The sequence below is a fragment of the Pipistrellus hanaki genome, assembly GCF_964339955.1.
Source record: "Pipistrellus hanaki genome assembly, chromosome: 1".
Classification (NCBI taxonomy): Eukaryota; Metazoa; Chordata; class Mammalia; order Chiroptera; family Vespertilionidae; genus Pipistrellus; species Pipistrellus hanaki.
The window spans coordinates 48185547-48203156 of NC_140503.1; the positions used below are offsets into that span (position 1 = coordinate 48185547).

At 37.5% G+C, this 17610-nt stretch overlaps 1 protein-coding gene across 11 annotated transcripts in view; it reads right to left on the reverse strand.

Moving 5' to 3' along the window:
• Nucleotides 1-5468: 5468 nt before the first annotated feature.
• The window catches only part of RNF111 (ring finger protein 111), an 84049-nt gene continuing 71907 nt past the window's right edge, over nt 5469-17610 (reverse strand). For 7 of the 11 annotated variants that reach the window (XM_084872216.1, XM_084872219.1, XM_084872217.1 and 4 more), the window contains exons 11-14: nt 15249-15341; nt 10157-10252; nt 8972-9099; nt 5469-7106 (exon numbers count right to left, since the gene is read on the reverse strand). In XM_084872216.1, the coding sequence (XP_084728342.1) occupies nt 6989-7106; nt 8972-9099; nt 10157-10252; nt 15249-15341 (435 nt within the window). In that variant the 3' untranslated portion in view covers nt 5469-6988. The remainder of the gene's footprint in view (nt 7107-8971; nt 9100-10156; nt 10253-15248; nt 15342-17610) is intronic. The other 4 variants (XM_084872223.1, XM_084872220.1, XM_084872214.1 and 1 more) reach the window with 1 other exon arrangement.

A 17610-nucleotide genomic window follows, 5' to 3' on the forward strand; every position in this document is an offset into this window, starting at 1 on the left:
TCCTCCTATTTCCACACCTGTTCTTTTTTTTTTTTTTTTTAATACTTATTTTTTTGATTTTTTTTTTACAGAGAGGAAGGGAGAGAGATAGAGTTAGAAACATCGATGAGCCGAAGCCGGTTTGGCTCAGTGGTAGAGCGTAGGTCTGCGGACTGAAAGGTCCCAGGTTCCATTCCGGTCAAGGGCATGTACCTTGGTTGCGGGCACATCCCCGGTAGGGGGTGTGCAAGAGGTAGCTGGTCGATGTTTCTCTCTCATCGACGTTTCTAGCTATCTCTCTCCCTTTCTCTCTGTTAAAAATCAATAAAATATATTTAAAAAAGAAAAGAAATATCGATGAGAGAAACATCGATCAGCTACTCCTGCACACCCACTACCGGGGATGTGTCTGCAACCAATGTACATGCCCTTGTCGGGCATCAAACCTGGGACCTTTCAGTCCACAGACCAACGCTCTATCCACTGAGCCAAACCGGTTTCTGCCCACACCTGTTCTTTTGGAAATCCGTGCTCCCTTAGAAAATACCACCATTCCAAGACCTAACTCATATCTAATATGGAATTATGTAATTCCATACTTAATGTTCAGACCACCTCTGGAATAATGCTCATTAATAGGTGTTATATTTTGAAGAACATGAATAAACTAGAAGTATCCAGAAAATAGTGATAAGAACAGCTAAGAGGCTTTTCAGTTTAAATAAAAACAAGGGTTCTAAGGATCTTTCACTTGTAGACCTAAATAAGTCAAGATAGCAGTCCTACAATAAATATCTGAGGAACTAGCAAATAGCAAGAAACCAGATTTATGCTCTAGAATATAGAATAGGACCCTATGTGAGCTTATAGGAAGATCAAAAGAATGATTGCAACTGTTTACAAAAAAAAAAAAAAAAAAAAATGTGCTTCTTCAATAAGTAGTGACTTCTGCCGAGCCAGCTCGATGGTTGAATGTCGATCCATGAACAAGGAGGTCATGGTTCGATTTCAGTCAGAGCACATGCCTGGATTGCATTTGCAGGCTTGATCCTGAGCAGGGAGCATGCAGGAGGCAGCCAATCAATGATTCTTTCTCATTATGTTTCTAGTTCTCTCTCCCTCTCCTTTCCTCTCTCTGAAATCAATTAAAACATTTTTTAAAAGTAGTGACCATCATCTCTGGAAAAACATAACCAGAAGCAGGATAATTGCATTAGTCAGGGTTCTCTAGAGCAGTGTTTCCCAACCTTCTCTCATGATGAGAATCACCTGGTGGAGTTGTTAAAACACAGATTCCTGAATCCCAACTAAGAAGTGCTAAACTAGGATTTTTGGGAACATATAGGTAAAATTGTATACTTAACTAGTGCTCTAAGACAGATGTTATATACAGAGCACTAAGTTAGGTATGCAATTTTACCTATATGTTCTCAAAAATTCTAGAGAACCCTCTAGAGCAGTGTTTCCCAAACTTCTCTCATGATGAGAATCACCTGGTGGAGTTGTTAAAACACAGATTCCTGAATCCCAACTAAGAAGTGCTAAACTAGAATTTTTGAGAACATATAGGTAAAATTGCATACCTAACTTAGTGCTCTGTATATAAAATCTGTCTTAGAGCACTAGTTAAGTATACAATTTTACCTATATGTTCCCAAAAATCCTAGTTTAGCACTTCTTAGTTGGGATTCAGGAATCTGTGTTTTAACAACTCCACCAGGTGATTCTCATCATGAGAGAAGGTTGGGAAACACTGCTCTAGAGGTAGCTGACAAATCATGGAAGCTGATAAATTCCATAACATTAGCATAGGAAAGCGATTCCTCTGATGATTATATTTAAGAACAAAGACCATTTTGCACATATGGCTCCTCCAATTCTAGACTTTTTTTAGGGGTGGAGAACTAAATACATTCAGGAAGTTTGTACTAGGAATTCTAACAACGCAATGGGCTTGTTTTACTTTGCTGTGATTCAGGATGGCCACAATTTTTTGCTACCGTTTCTATTAACAGGTGTAGTCTATTTTCCTCCCCTTGAATCAGGGCTAGTCTCATTACTGGCTTTGACCAACAGAAGGTGACAAAATGATACTGTGCCTGTTCCAGGCTTGGCAGTTTCTTCTTAGAGCTCTGAGCCATCATGTAAACAGGTCTACCAAGCTATCCCTCAGAGGTCACATTGAGAGAAATGCTGTGAGTTTCCAGCTGTCCCAGCCACCCCAACGGAAGCATCAAACATCTAAAGGGGGGCAGGGTGGACATTCTACCCCAGTGGAGCTCCCAGCTGGATGCAGCCACGTGAGGAACACCAGTCATACCACACAGAGATGAGCTACGAGCTACTCCTGCCTTGCCAGTGCCCAACTACCAGCAAATGTTGTGTTTTAAGCCACTAAGATTTGGGTGGTTACAGGAAAGAGATACATTTATTTGGGGCATCCGAAATCTTTGCACCAAGTAAGCCTTTTACTTTGCTGGAATAGTCTTTGGTAGAATTTTGGCCACAGAGGTCCAGATGTATATAGACTAACTAGGTCTTGACATAGGAGTTAAATTAACTGTGATGTTTTGTTTTAAATGCAGTTATATGGTCGTTGACAGGCCACATACATGAAGGTGGAGATGAAAAATTCCTAGTGCCTAGTGATATGGTAGCTGTCAGAACATCATAGCACAAAGGTTGCATAAGTCAGCAAGGCAGAGGGTGCTTTAACCTGGGTGTGGATGAGGATGACTGTGAAGCTCCTTAAAGGTGGTTCCTGAGGAAATGTCTAATGAGGAGTTGTGGAAAATGGAACAGCAACGCGTAGCTGAAGAAGAGGCAAGAAAAAAGAAAACTAGAAGAAAGAGGCCATCTCCCCACCCCCACAAGAAAATTCAGTGAAGGGTGTAAGCAGAAGCTTTTGCAGACCTCAGAAAGCTCATTAAAAAGTGTGAAAATGGCCGAAACCAGTTTGGCTCAGTGATAGAGCGTCGATCTGCAGACTGAAAGGTCCCAGGTTCGATTCCAGTCAAGGGCATGTACCTTGGTTGCAGGCACACCCATGGTAGTGGGTGTGCAAGAGGCAGCTGATCGATGATTCTCTCTCATTGATGTTTCTGACTCTCTATCCCGCTCTCTTCCTCTCTGTAAAAAAATCAATAAAATATATTTTTTTTAAAAAGAAAATAACTTTAAAAAAAAAGTGTGAAAATGTCTCTCCCTTCCTCTCTGAAATCACCTAAAATATATTTTAAAAGGTGTGAAAACATGGACCACAACATTGAAAAGTTTTCATTAATAAAGAGGAATGTTCATGGTGTGTATCTGGCTACAAGCAAATCTATGAAGGTAAAGTTAATTTATTATTGAAAAATATATATTTTTTATTGATTTCAGAGAAAGAAGGGAGGAGAGATAGAAACATCAATGATGAGACTCATTGATGGGCTGCCTCCTGCAAGCCCCACACTGGGAATCAAGCCCACATCCTGGGCATGTGCCCTTGACTGGAATCGAACTGTGACCTCCTAGTTCATACCGTAGGCTGTTGCTCTACTATTGAGCCACACCAGCTGGGCTGCCTAACACAATTAGGAGAGTATGAAAAATTCTAGTTGTTTCTCCATAAAATTTTCTTTTAGGTCATAGAGAATAAATGGTTTCCTCTCCTGCACCAATTTTGATCCACTAGTAGTAACAGCCTCACACACAGCACTGGGCGGTTCTGGTGGGTGATGCTCCTGCTGTGACTGCAAGGCAAGGGAAGCAAGCATGTGTGCTGGGAATCTTCTGACCCTCTGGTAGAAGAAAAACTCCAACTACTTTCTTAGTAACTAGCTGCTTGTATATAAGAGGAAGATGAGCACAAACCCTGATCTATAGTTCAGCACCTTGCTAGGCTACAATTTGTAACCAAAGGCAAGAGTATTTGGGTGGTGAGGTGGGATGAAGCAAGCATCGAGTGAACTTACATTCGTAAGTATGCACTATATGCTCTCCACACTCGCTATCTCATTTAATTCTGATAACCTATGTTTTATAAAAATTGAAAAATTGGGCTCAGAAAGCTTCAGATGTTCAAAACTGCACAATTCAAAGCCCAATCTGTCTGACACTAAAGCATCCCAAAAATCATCTGTGTGGCCCATGACAGGATACACAGGAGAGAGGAGACTGTCCCTAGTAGACCCAACCACAAAATTGGTAACATTTAACTTTCTCAGTAAGAAATACTTGTTTTGGATATGTCTTAATTGAAGACAATTACTGAAATCTATAACTGAGAGGATATTTCAATCTTAATATATCTAATATCATGACACATATTGGATAAGTCTTGAATAAACAAGAAAATCCACTATGTTTCCAGAGGTTTTGTAAGTCAAGTGAAAAATCAGGGTGCATTTTTCTAAGGAATTAAACTATTCCCATTTATGAAACACTAATAATAAAATGTCCACAGAGTTTATATTTTAATTTCAGTGTTACAAATGCCATTTTTAAAACAGAGCTAGTTTTCTGTATGTCAAAGTGTTATGGTTCAAATGATGAAGTGTGCTTGCAGCTAAAATAAAGTCACCAGAGTAAGAAAAACGTTTCAAATATCAGTTTATCACTTGCATATTAACAACAATAAAAATAAGGATTTGCTGACAAAAGAATTTTAAAGTATTTGGACAACTATCACTGAAATTTTCATTTTGACATAAGATGCAGCAAAATATGTAAAACACCGAAACAAAGCACAAAAAGTTAAAATATTAAAAATTTTCTTTCTTACTGTTCATTACTAATCACATTTTCCTGTAACTAACTACAGTACCTTATAAGCTCCTGCATTAACAATTCAGGTTTATGCCACAAATACTTGCATTAAATAAATTTAAAAATAATAAGGCTTTATCTAATAAAAATTCAGTAGCAATTATTGAACAGGTCAACAGGTAGTTGTGCATCTAAATCTGATGTAATCTTAAAAAATAGAGAAATATATCTGTCCTTTTTGTGTTTGGGAACACCAAGAGGAGTCCTTTATGCAGAATTCTCCCCATCTTATCCCTTGGCACAGACCCTGGGTTTTCCAGTGGCAAAGTCCTACATCCACCACAGGCTCCTTGAAGACAGGCTACTTGCTCTTTCCCCAGTAAGATGGCAGACATGAACCACTCTTCCATTCTCTGGCCCCCCTGCCCCTGCCCTCCACCCTTCCACATCTTGCAGCTTAATCAAGTATTTTTTAAAATGTTATTTTATATCCAAATTTCTTTACCACAGTCCATCTTCCATCTCTACACATACTATGTTGAAGCATGTTTGATATTGACAATTACTACAGTGTAACATTTAATAATACAAAAAAGACAAACAGCCATAACTAAATGAATACAAACACCAAATGCAAATATGCACTTGTCAATTATGCAAATGTCAACCTCAGAGAGATCACTATTTTTGAATTCCAAGATGTGTAAACTGTTATACAAAAACTAATTATAAAACACAAAGACAATAGAAATATAAGTTATTTATTAATCAATCCACTTACAAAGCAGGTGACTTAATGCAAGCTTATTGACATCTTCACATATGATCCATGGGAACATGTCTTCCACATACAGACAGTGATGTTACTGACTGATGCATTTGCAATCTGGGACATATTAAGCATATTTAAACAAATAAAATCAGGCTATTCTGTATATGAAAGCATCTTGATAATATGCATTTGAAGTGGATTAAAACTTTCTCCAAAGGAGAAATGTTAGTATGTTAACTTAACTTTATATTCTATATTATGCAGTAAATCTTAACTATTGAAATTAAAAATTTTAAATCAGTGATCGACTCTTGGTTAATGTACGAAGTGGGAGTCTAAAATCAGAGCAACAGTAGGTTGACAGTATAATTTGTGCCTCACAGTATCTGCAGATTTATTGTTTTTCAAGTTTAAAGAGAAATAAAACAAGAGACATGTAGATTCAGCTAACTTTATTTATCTTTAAACTAATAAAAATCCCTTAAAAGTGATCCTGGGACCTTTAGTATGAATGCATAGATACCTGCTAATGACTGCAATTCTAAATCCTGACTGAATGTGTGTAAAAAAATCAGTGTAAGCAGCTATCTTTACTATACGTGCTTAGCAGAAGACTAAACGAATTCTACATGTCTTCTTCAATTTCCCCAAAATTTTGTTAAATCTGCAAGTATGTACAATCCAGCTAATTGAAATTAATATTTAGTGTTTATCAGAGCTGTTTCACAGCAGCAAAAACTGAACCAGGGAAATAAAATTTTAAACAAAGTAGGAAAAAGATAAATATAATCAGAACAGCAGTCTAAATGTATAATATCAATATCAACTTTCTGCATTGTGTTGAAAGGAAAAGGATACACCAAGACAATTTCTATTGATCACTGGTGATGTGAATACCACCTGCATCTGACTGAATATGGTTTGTATTCTGTTCCCAGTATTAAGGATGGTATTTAACTCAGAACTCCATATTGTAAATATACAGCAGCCATTTTTGTCCTAATTAAGGAATGTCTTAATACACAATATTATCATTTTCTAGAGGATCTTTATACATCAAACTAAAGTACATGATTGATTAAATTAAAGGTTAGTAATGGATAAAAAAAAATTCATCTTAAGACCTGATACTATGTAAAAAATAAAAAGACCACAAAATTCTACTTACTAAAGCAGCTAATCTTGCCTGCAAGTTTAGGGTCACAAGCCCATAATATGTGCAAAGAAATGCAATACAAGGAACCATGCAAAAATACAGTAAAATGATACAGGAAAAATGTCAAATCTAGAAAAAAAGCTTTTATAAATACATCAAAATCAACTGTATACATAAACTGTAGGTCTAGCATTAGTTGTACCATATAGCAGAGCCAGCACTCTAAGTTCAAGGCTTCCAAATCTGCGCAGGTAAGTCATGCCATCTTTGGTTGAACTGCAGTACCGGGAGGATGGGAATGAGAGGGAGGGCAAGAGTTCTGAAACATGGTGTCAACTTTCACTTGGCAGCTGGGCCTCAATGTCCACTCTACATATGGGGCACTTCTTATTGGTAATCAACCACTGGTCAACACACACTTGGTGGAAAAGGTGCATACAGGGAAGGCGTCTGTTATAGGCAAACAAAACAAAAAGCAAAATTAATATTATGACAACTGCATGTGGCATTTACTCTTAAACAAATGATATGTTTAATTGTAATGTTTTTAAGTTATTAGACATCTTTCTATTCTATTCAAAACAATAAAACATCTAATAAAAGTTACACTTAAATTAAATTAACTCTCTGAATAATACAATGTATAAATAAGATAATTGTCAGAGCAATTAAACCAAATCATGTAATATCAAAGAAATTTAAGAACAATTACACTGGTAATTAATGCTATTTTTGTTTCTATATGTGAGCTGCCAATACACTGGAGTTGGCAGTACCTTCTCTGTTATATAATCATTACATTATTAAAGTGCTTCAAATATATATAATTTAATTCTCTCTCAAAAACATTAGGATTCATATAAATATTTAGCAGCCATGTCATACTAATTAAGGAATTTAATATCAATATTGTTTTCTATCTAGACGCTAGCAGTAAATCTGGTGTTAAGTCATTCTAGAGGATCTTTATACATTAAACTTAAGTACATGATTGATTAAAGGTTAACATTATATTTACAACATAACTGTTGCATTCATTGTTACATTTACTTAATACTATGCTACATTTTTAAAAGTAGGTTAAAAGGAGATGTTTATTTAAGTACACTAAACTAAGTTATCAATTAGAAATTGAAAAATAAAAAAACCTTCTAGGAAATCCAGAGTAACATTAGTTACTGATTTAAATACCCATTTCGACTTCCATCTATTGTTAAGAGTTGTCATACATTTTCAGACTTCCTAATAGTTTCCAAAAATAGTAGCTAAATAAAAGTGTTGCAATTATTCATTATTGACATTATTGTCAACAATGTAAAAACAATTATCTTCCATATTTATAAATCTTCATTAGAAAAACAATGTTCAAAAAACCTTTTATGTGATATGAAAGAAAACTTTATATTTTTCTCTCTCAGCCAATTGAAGAAATATGACAAGGTTATCCTTATAAATTAGGGCAACAAAATTACCATATGGTTCTGTTATTTATATATATATATATATATATATATATATATATATATATATATATACACACACACACACATATATATATAGAACCTGTTTCACATGGGATCATGTTACATTAGGGGGGGGGGGGAAACTAGAAACAAAACAATTATCTAAGAGATTGTAAGAAAATGACTAAAATTAGTACTGTGTTAATATATTTTCTAAATCACAGAGTTGCCAGAAGAGAGTAGTCCTGCAAGTTGAGAGGAAATTTTAAGATAAAATTCATTTATAAAAGATGCTATAGCCCAACCGGTGTTGAGCGTCCACCTATGAACCAGGAGATCACAGTTCAATTCCTGGTCAGGGCACATGCCCAGCTTGTGGGCTCAGTCCCCAGTGTGGAGCGTGCAAGAGGCAGACAATCAATGATTCTCTCGCATCATTGATGTTTCCCTCTTCCTCTCCTTTTCTTTTCTGAAATCAATAAAAATGTACTTTTAAAAAAGATGCTGTAAGATAAATTGTATGGAGCTAAACTTGATCTCCCTATCTCAGCCTCAAAAGCATCTCAAATTCTCCTTTCCCCAAGATTTGTAGAAGACAATTCTGACCACAAAATTTCCATGATCGACTCATGGTGTGGCCCAAAAATAGGCAGTATATTTCCCATCCCTGTGTTGGCAAGATAGAGGCTTTAATCTTTTTACTCTTTCACTCACTATAAGAAGCAAATTCTATATGTCAGAGATTGGTAACAGGGTATGCCGGGAATAATCTTTAATTTCTAGTCTACTTTTACATAAATATAATCTCTTATAGTTTTGACAACAGATTTTAGATAATTAGTATCTAGTTACCTCACATCTTCACCTTCCTCTAAAATAGACAAACAGATAGTACATTTTTCCTCTGTGTCCTCCTCAGTCCCTTCTTCCCCATCTTGTTTGCAGTGCAGTTTCCTCTGTGAGAACCAATCAGTTGTTACCTTGTTAGTAGAGATGACATTATTGAACAACTGAGTAAAGACTGTGTTTATTTGAAATACAAAAATAAAACAAAACCACACATTCACCCACAACTTATTTCCCAGGTTCAAATATCATGAATTAGTGGACTTAAGGTACTATCACCAATTAAATGTTTCTTTATGACCCTTAAATAATTAGCATCAAAAGCAAAATCAAAGTTAACAGAAATTCATTAGTTTGAAATCTATGATTTTTAATTCACAAAAAGAATGATACACAATATAAACTATCTCTGTACTATCATGAGCATAGCTAAATAAACTTTATTTTACTAATAATGTTTCAAAAAAACCATTCAAATTAATTAATACTAATTACAGTACTTAGCTTAGTCAGCTGAAAGGACTTAAATTTAAAGGTAATATACACCGTTAATATACTTAGAAAACAGATGAAAAATACAAATAATAATTTTCACAATTTATTACTCTGTGCAGCACAGAACATTGTTGTTTGTTGAAACAAACTTATTTAACATGTCTATTTCACAACTTCTTGATATATTACTACGTAAGGAATTGGGGATAGAATATAAGAAATGTACATTAACTAAATCTCCATCAAAATAAGAGGCTGGTTAAATTATGGTACTGTCATATGATGGAATTCTGTATATGCTATTAAGTAAAAAATATGGATGATCTGTGAGTGAAGATAAAGAATGAAAAGAGAATGTGTCAAATTCTGTGCACAGCAAACCCTTTGTGTTATTTTTCAAAGTGGAAAAAATATATACATATGTACATTATTACAAATGTATAAAAATATTTGAAAAATTACCTAAGAAACCCTTAACCATTGTTTTTCTTTTGAAAAGGAAGACTGGGGACGGTCAGCAGGGCAATAAACATCAGAGTATATATTTTTTTATACTTTGAATATTTTTAACTATATGTATATATTGTTTTAATAATAAATAATATAATTGTTATAATGCACAAACTAAAAGAAGATCCATATTAAATTTTATCCATTTTAATAATAATGTAGGTGTTTCACAGAGTAAATTCTTACCTTTTTGTATTTATGTGGATATGTACATCTTTCAATTGTTCCCTGGGATGCTCCACGATTGACATTTCCTAATCTTTCTTCCAAATGAATCAGTTCCTGAAGGTGAAGAATAATTAGTATTAAAAACCAGGATGGTTATTCTTTAAACAGCACTGTCAATATTGTAAACTAAATAAAGTTCCATATTTATAAACCTGCAATGCAATGCAAATAGTGTTCAAAAAGCTGTAGATAGTGCCTAAGCAGTGTGACCTAATGACTGAACCAGGTGGTCATGGTTTGATACCTAGACAGGACACATGCCTAGGAGGGGGCATGCAGGAAGCAGCCAATCAGTGATTCTCTCTCATTATTGATGTTTCTATACCTCTCAACCTCTCGCTTCCTCTCTGAAATAAATAAAAATATATACTAAAAAAAAGAAAGAAGTGGTATGGAAAAGTTATTGTTACAGATAAGGGAAACATATTCCCACATAGTATTATATAAGTCAGTAAGTATGTATGTACAGCAGGGTGGGGAATCTTTTTACTGCCAAGGGCCATTTGGATATTTATAACACGATTTTCGGGCCATACAAAATTACCAACTTAAAAATTAGCCTGCTAGGAGAGAAACCAAGATGGCGGCATAGGTAAACACCTGAAATTGCTCCCTCGCACAACTACTTCAAAACTACAACTAAAAGACAAAACAGACATCATCCAGAACCACAGGAAGGCTGGCTGAGTGGGAAATCTAGAAGGAAAGAGAAAAGCACAACTATAAGGAAAGAAAAGCACACTGAGACTCAGGGGAGGTATGGAAGTCAAGTGCAGAGGTATGAAGGCAAGAGTGTGTGGATCCGAAACCGGTTTGGCTCAGTGGAGAGGGCGTCAGCTTGTGGACTGAAAGGCCCCAGGTTTGATACCAGTCAAGGGCATGTACCTTGGTTGCAGGCACATCCCCAGTGGGGGGTGTGCAAGAGGCAGCTGATTGATGATTCTCTCTCATCAATGTTTCTAACTCTCTATCCCTTTCTCTTCTATGTAAAAAAAAAAATCAATAAAAAAAAAAAAAAATATATATATATATATATATATATATATATATATATATATATTAAAAACATATATATTTAAAAAAAAAAAAAGTGTGTGGAAAGGGGCTGGCAACTGAGTATGTAATTGTGTTTTTCATTTTGGAGGGAGACACAAGCTCCTGACTGCTCTGAACTCCAGTTCCAAGTAAAACTCTGGGGACCCAGATTCATACAGGGAGAAATTGGACTGTCTGGCATCGGGCCAGACATGAGGGCAGCCTTCTCTCAGAGATGCTTGCAGGGATTAACAAGGGACATTGAGACCCAAGAGCCTATTAGGGAAGGGCTGAAGGTCTGCCATTGCTGTTTGCTCCGCCCTGTTAATTCCCTGAGACCCAACCCCACCCAAGATGTATGCATAGACTTTTGCATATGAATGGCCTGACCCTTTGCAATCTAAAATTACCTAACAAACTGCAGCTGGGTCAGAAAGCCCCAGAACATCCAAAAGAAGGCCCAAGGCCCCACAGAAACTTGCACTGCTTCACAGCTGGGCCTCATCTAGGCACATCCAAACCCCAAACAAAGAAGAGGAATTTGCAGATCTCTCTGTAGCTCCTGCAGGGTGGCCTAAGGCAGAGGCTAAATTTTCACCTCCTTAGAGATCCCAGAGCCAATGTACCCAGTGGTCAGAGTGGGACCATCCAGATTACAACTCCTCGGATCCATATAGGACACCTCAAGGGGCAGACTCTGAATACCAAAGCCCCAGTAAAGCAAGTCTTTCCCCAAAAGCACAAAAGTTCTCCCATCGTAGACACAGCTGATCCTCAAAGCCAATTGACCTGGAGGTCAATTCTTCCCAATGATACCAACAACAATCAATGCTTAACTACAACAAGACTGTGTACACAGCCCACAAAGGGATGCACTAAGAGTGTCCACCTCAGGTAATTGGGGAGGCTGAGCCACTGGGGCCTATAGGACACCTAACACACAAAGCCACTCTATCAACACAGGGAAGCAGCCAAAATGCGGAGGCAAAGAACAGGTCACAAATGACAGAAATGGAGGAAAGCAAACTACGAGTTCAAAACCACAGTTATAAGGTTTTTCAAGAATCTTCTAGAAACCACCGATAAATTTAGTGAGACCCTCAAGGATATGAAAAAGGACCAACTAGAAATTAAGCATACACTGACTGAAATAAAGAATAATATACAGAGATAAAACAGCAGACTAGAGGATCACAAAAATCAAGTCAAAGAGTTGAAATACAAAAAAGCAAAAAAAAAAACAAAAAAAACCACACCCAACTGGAAAAGAAAAAAGAAAAAAGAATCCAAAAAGTTGAAGATAATGTAAGAAGCCTCTGAGACAACTTCAAGTGTACCAACATCAGAACTATGGGGCTGCCAGAAAGAGAGAGAGCAAGATATTGAAAACCTATTTGAAGAAATAATGACAGAAAACTTCCCCTACCTGGTGAAAGAAATAGACTTACAAGTCCAGGAAGCAGAGAAATTCCAAACAAGAGGAATCCAAAGAGAACTACACCAAGACACATCATAATTACAATGCCAAGAGCAAAAGACAGAGAATATTAAAGGCAGAAAGAGAAAACCAGTTAGTTACCTACAAGGGAGTACCCATAGGATTGTCAGCTGATTTCTCAACAGAAATTATGTAGGCCAGAAGGAAGTAACAAAAAATATTCAAAGTGATGAATAGCAAGAGCCTACAACCAAGATTACTCTATCCAGCAAAGCAATCATTCAGAAATGAAGGTCAGATAAAGAGCTTCCCAGATTAAGAAAAAGCTAAAGGAGTTCACCACCACCGAACCAATATTACATGAAGTGCTAAAAGGTATTCTTTAAGAAGAGGAAAAAGCCAAAACAGGTTTGGCTCAGTGGATAGAGCTTCGACCTGCAGACTCAAGGGTCCCAGATTCGATTCCCGTCAAGGGCATGTACCTTGGTTGCGGGCACATCCCCAGTAGGAGGTGTGCAGGGGACAACTGATCGATGTCTCGCTCTCATCAATGTTTCTAACTCTCTATCCCTCTCTCCTTCCCCTCTGAAAAAAGTCAATAAAATATATTTAAAAAAAAAAAAAAAAAAAAAAAAAGAGGAAGAAGAAAAAGGTAAAGAAAAAAAATTATGAACAACAAATACCTATCTATCAACAAGTGAATCTAAAAATCAAGTGAAAGACCCAAGATGGTGGCTTAGGTAAACACACCTAAACTGCTACAGTGCACAATTTCAAAACTACAACTAAAAGATAAAACGTCTATCACCCAGAACCACGGGAAAGCATAACCACTGTTGCTTGTCTCATTTTCCATTCTTATAAGTATATTTCCAGTAGTACGTAATCTCACTCATCTAGGGGAAATGATGAACAACATAGACTGATGAACAAGAACAGACCCAGAGATAAGGAGCCATGGGTCAGACTGTTGAACCTCAGAGGGAAGGTGGGGATAAAAGGAGAGATAAACCAAAGGACTTGTGTGCATACATATGAGTCTAACCAGTGGTCAAGGATAATAGAGGGTTGGGGGCATGAGTGAGGAGGGGTGGGGGATTGGAATGGGGGATTGAGGACAAATATGTGATACTTTAATCAATAAAGAAAATTTTTTTCTAAAAAGAGGGAAACAGCCAAAACCGGTTTGGCTCAGTGGATAGAGCGTCGGCCTGCGGACTGAAAGGTCCAGGGTTCGATTCCGGTCAAGGGCACGTACCTTGGTTGCGGGCACATCCCCAGTAGGGGGTGTGCAAGAGGCAGCTGGTTGATGTTTCTCTCTCATTGACGTTTCTAACTCTCCCTCTCAATTCCTCTCTGTGTAAAATCAATAAAATATATATTTTTTAAAAAGAGGGAAACAAATCAAGCAATATTTCTAAGCCCTACTTCCTCTAAGTTACAAATTGACATGAAGAAACAAAACTTTAAACCATATTTAAATGATTTGTTCTTCTGAAAATTCAAACAAGGAGATATTTAGTTATAAACTAAATCACTTAGGATACTTTTCTTCCTGCAATATTTTAATAAAAATTAAACTTAGGCCAAGACCGGTTTGGCTCAATGGATAGAGCGTCAGCCTGCAGACTGAAAGGTCCCGGGTTCGATTCTGGTCAAGGGCATGTACCTTGGTTGCGGGCATATCCCCGATGGGGGGTGTGCAAGAGGCAGCTGATCGATGACTCTCTCTCATCGATGTTTCTAACTCTCTATCTCTCTCCCTTCCTTTCTGTACAAAATCAATAAAATATATATTTTTTTAAAAAAATTTAAACTTAGTCAAAAGCATTAAGCCCCCCCCCCCACCTCCAACATTTCAGTTTGGTTCTTTATCTGATATTCATAATGATTTTATACATTTCTATATTTCTTTTTTTAAAATATATTTTATTGGTTTTTTACAAAGAGGAAGGGAGAGAGATAGAGAGCTAGAAATGTCGATGAGAGAGAAACATCAACCAGCTGCCTCTTGCACACCCCCTACCGGGGATGTGCCCGCAACCAATGTACATGCCCTTGACCAGAATCGAACCTGGGACCTTTCAGTCCTCAGGCCGATGCTCTACCACTGAGCCAAACAGGTTTAGGCCATTTCTATATTTCTTTATATTAGGTTATTTTCATTTACTCTCCTTTAAATCCTTGGGTAATTTTTGTTTTGTTTTGTTAATCCTCACTGGAGAATATTTTTCCATTGATTTTTAGGGAGAGTGGAAGAGAGAGGGGAAGACAGAGAGGAATATCAATGTGAGAGAAACACATTGATTGATTGCCTCCTACATGGGCCCTGATCAGGACTTGGACTGACGCTCTATCCATTGAGCAAAACTGGCTAGGGCTCCTTGGGTAATTTTTAAACTAAGATTAATAAACCACAATCCACAGAAGCAATATCAGAAATTCAGACATTTTACTGCCTTCTGCTTTACTGCCCAGTCACAGAGGCAATCCTATACAATTGTGAATACGAATAATACATATATTTCCTCCCTGCATTAACGATAGTATGGCAGATAAATTAATTTTATTACCTACCTCAAAATTGCCCCTGAAAGGACCTCTAAATGACGTTCCATCCAATCCTGATGAAATGTAACGGATGTGAGGATAGCCGGCCATGTCAGGAACCTATTTTAACAGAAGAGATAAGTTAAACCCATCAAGCACAGGCTTGGATTCTTTTATTAACATTAAATAACTCAGACACTCAATTCTCTCCATTCAGCTACTCACGCACTTAAATTCAACTTCTGTAAATTTATATAATTCCAACTAAACATTCTGTAACAGAGTTAGGTTCCTCTTCAAACATAATCTTGTATATAATAGCTCTTAAAATGTAATTAGATAAAAAAGCAATAGCTGTCCATAAAATAACAGGTTTCTTATATTTGATTTATTTTGCATAAGGAATCCTAAGTAGAAAATACCCAATCTTAAGACTGATAATAGGCTAAACATATAGACTAATATTTTCATAAGATCTTATCAGTTTCCAAGAGCTTTATTAAACAGTATTAAGGAACAAAAATGCAGCAAATTTTCAAACAAAACTTTATTTTCAGTCTTCTAAAGTATTCTATTCCTTTGTTGTTGTTGTTGTTGTTGTTAATCCTCACCCAAGAACATGCTTATTGATTTTTGAGAGAAGGGAAGGGGGAGAGAGAGACAGAGAAACACCATTTAGTTGCCTTCCTGGGGGATCAAACCTGCAACCTTTTGGTGCACAAGATGACGGTCCAACCAACTGAACCACTAACCAGGGTCCCACTCCTTTTTGTGTTTGGTTCTGGTAGTGAAGTAGTAACAGCGTTTTCTAATTTTTTAAGTGTAGCTAATCCTCATTATCCACAGATCCTTTATTTGTGAATTTGCCTACTTGATAAAATTTATTTCTAACTCCAAAACCAATACTTGTGCTTTCATAAACTTTCATGGACATGCACAAAGCATGCACAAAAAATATAAGATGCCTGACGTGTGTCACAGCACAGGTAGAAACAAGGCCTTTTTTCAGCTCTTACATATACTACTAGAAACCCAGGACACGGATTCGTGCACTGGTGGGGTCCCTCAGCCCGGCCACACCCTCTGGAAATCCAGGACCCATTGGGGGATCTAGTAGTGTGCAAAGCGACAGGCAGCCAAGGAGGAGCCAAGCCAGGCCAGGTGCCGCGCCACTGCTGCTCATCCTGGCCCCGCTACATCTGCCACTGCTGCTTGGTAGTGCTGCCACAGAGGCAAGAGGCTTGTGCCGCAACAGCTGCACTTGCCAGCCGTGAGCCCAGCCAGCCTCTAGTGCCCATCAGTCAGATGAGTGGCACTCCCATTGTGGGAGTGCAATGACCACCAGGGGGCGGCTCCTGCATTCTGCGTTTGCCCCCTGGTGGTCAATGCATATCATGTTGACCGGTTGTTTGGTCACTTAGGCTTTTATATATACTAGTATACAGATTAGAAAATGTCTTTTTGCTGCCTCTTTAGTACCATGTTTCTCACATTTTTGTGCTTTCTATTTTTAAAAAAATATATTTTATTGATTTTTTACCGAGAGGAAGAGAGGGATAGAGAGCTAGAAACATCGATGAGAGAGAAACATCGACCAGCTGCCTCTTGCATACCCCCTACCGGGGATGTGCCAGCAACCAATGTACATGCCCTTGACCGGAATCGAACCTGAGACCTTTCAGTCCGCAGGCAGACCGACACTCTACCACTGAGCCAAACCGGTTTCGGCTGTGCTTTCTATTTGTGTTTCATTGTTTAAAATGGCCCCAAGCATAATGCTCAAGTGCTGACTGTTGTTCTTAAGTGCAAAAGGACTGTGATGTGCCTTATTGAAAAAAAATAAATGTAGACAAGGCACTGGCTTTGAGTTCAATGTTAATGAATCAACAATATGTATCAAATAAGGTGTCTTTAAACAGAAATATACATTAAACCAAAGTTATGTATTGATGGGTTTTGTGATCAAAGGCTTGCAGTAAACTAACCCTGTATTTATCCCAGGAATAATGGTTCAGTATTCACTTAGCATTGGCAACAATGTTACAAAACATATTTGCCATGAAAAACAGGGGTCCACTTTATTAAGAAAGGGAAATTCTGGAATAGAGCACCATTCTTCCCTCTCTCTATATAACTAGAGGTCTGGTGCATGAATTCGTGCACAGGTGAGGTCCCCTAGCCTGACCAGCAATCAAGGGCTAACAGGGGGGCTGGAGGGAGGAGGGAGCGTGGGAGGTTGTCTTGTGGGAGCGCACTGACAACCAAGGGGCAGCTCCTGTGTTGAGTGTCTGCCCCCTGGTGGACAGTGGCCAGTAGTTCAGTTGTAATGGTTGCTTAGACTAAAATCTATCTCTCTATCTATAGATACAGATATAGATAGATAGATAGA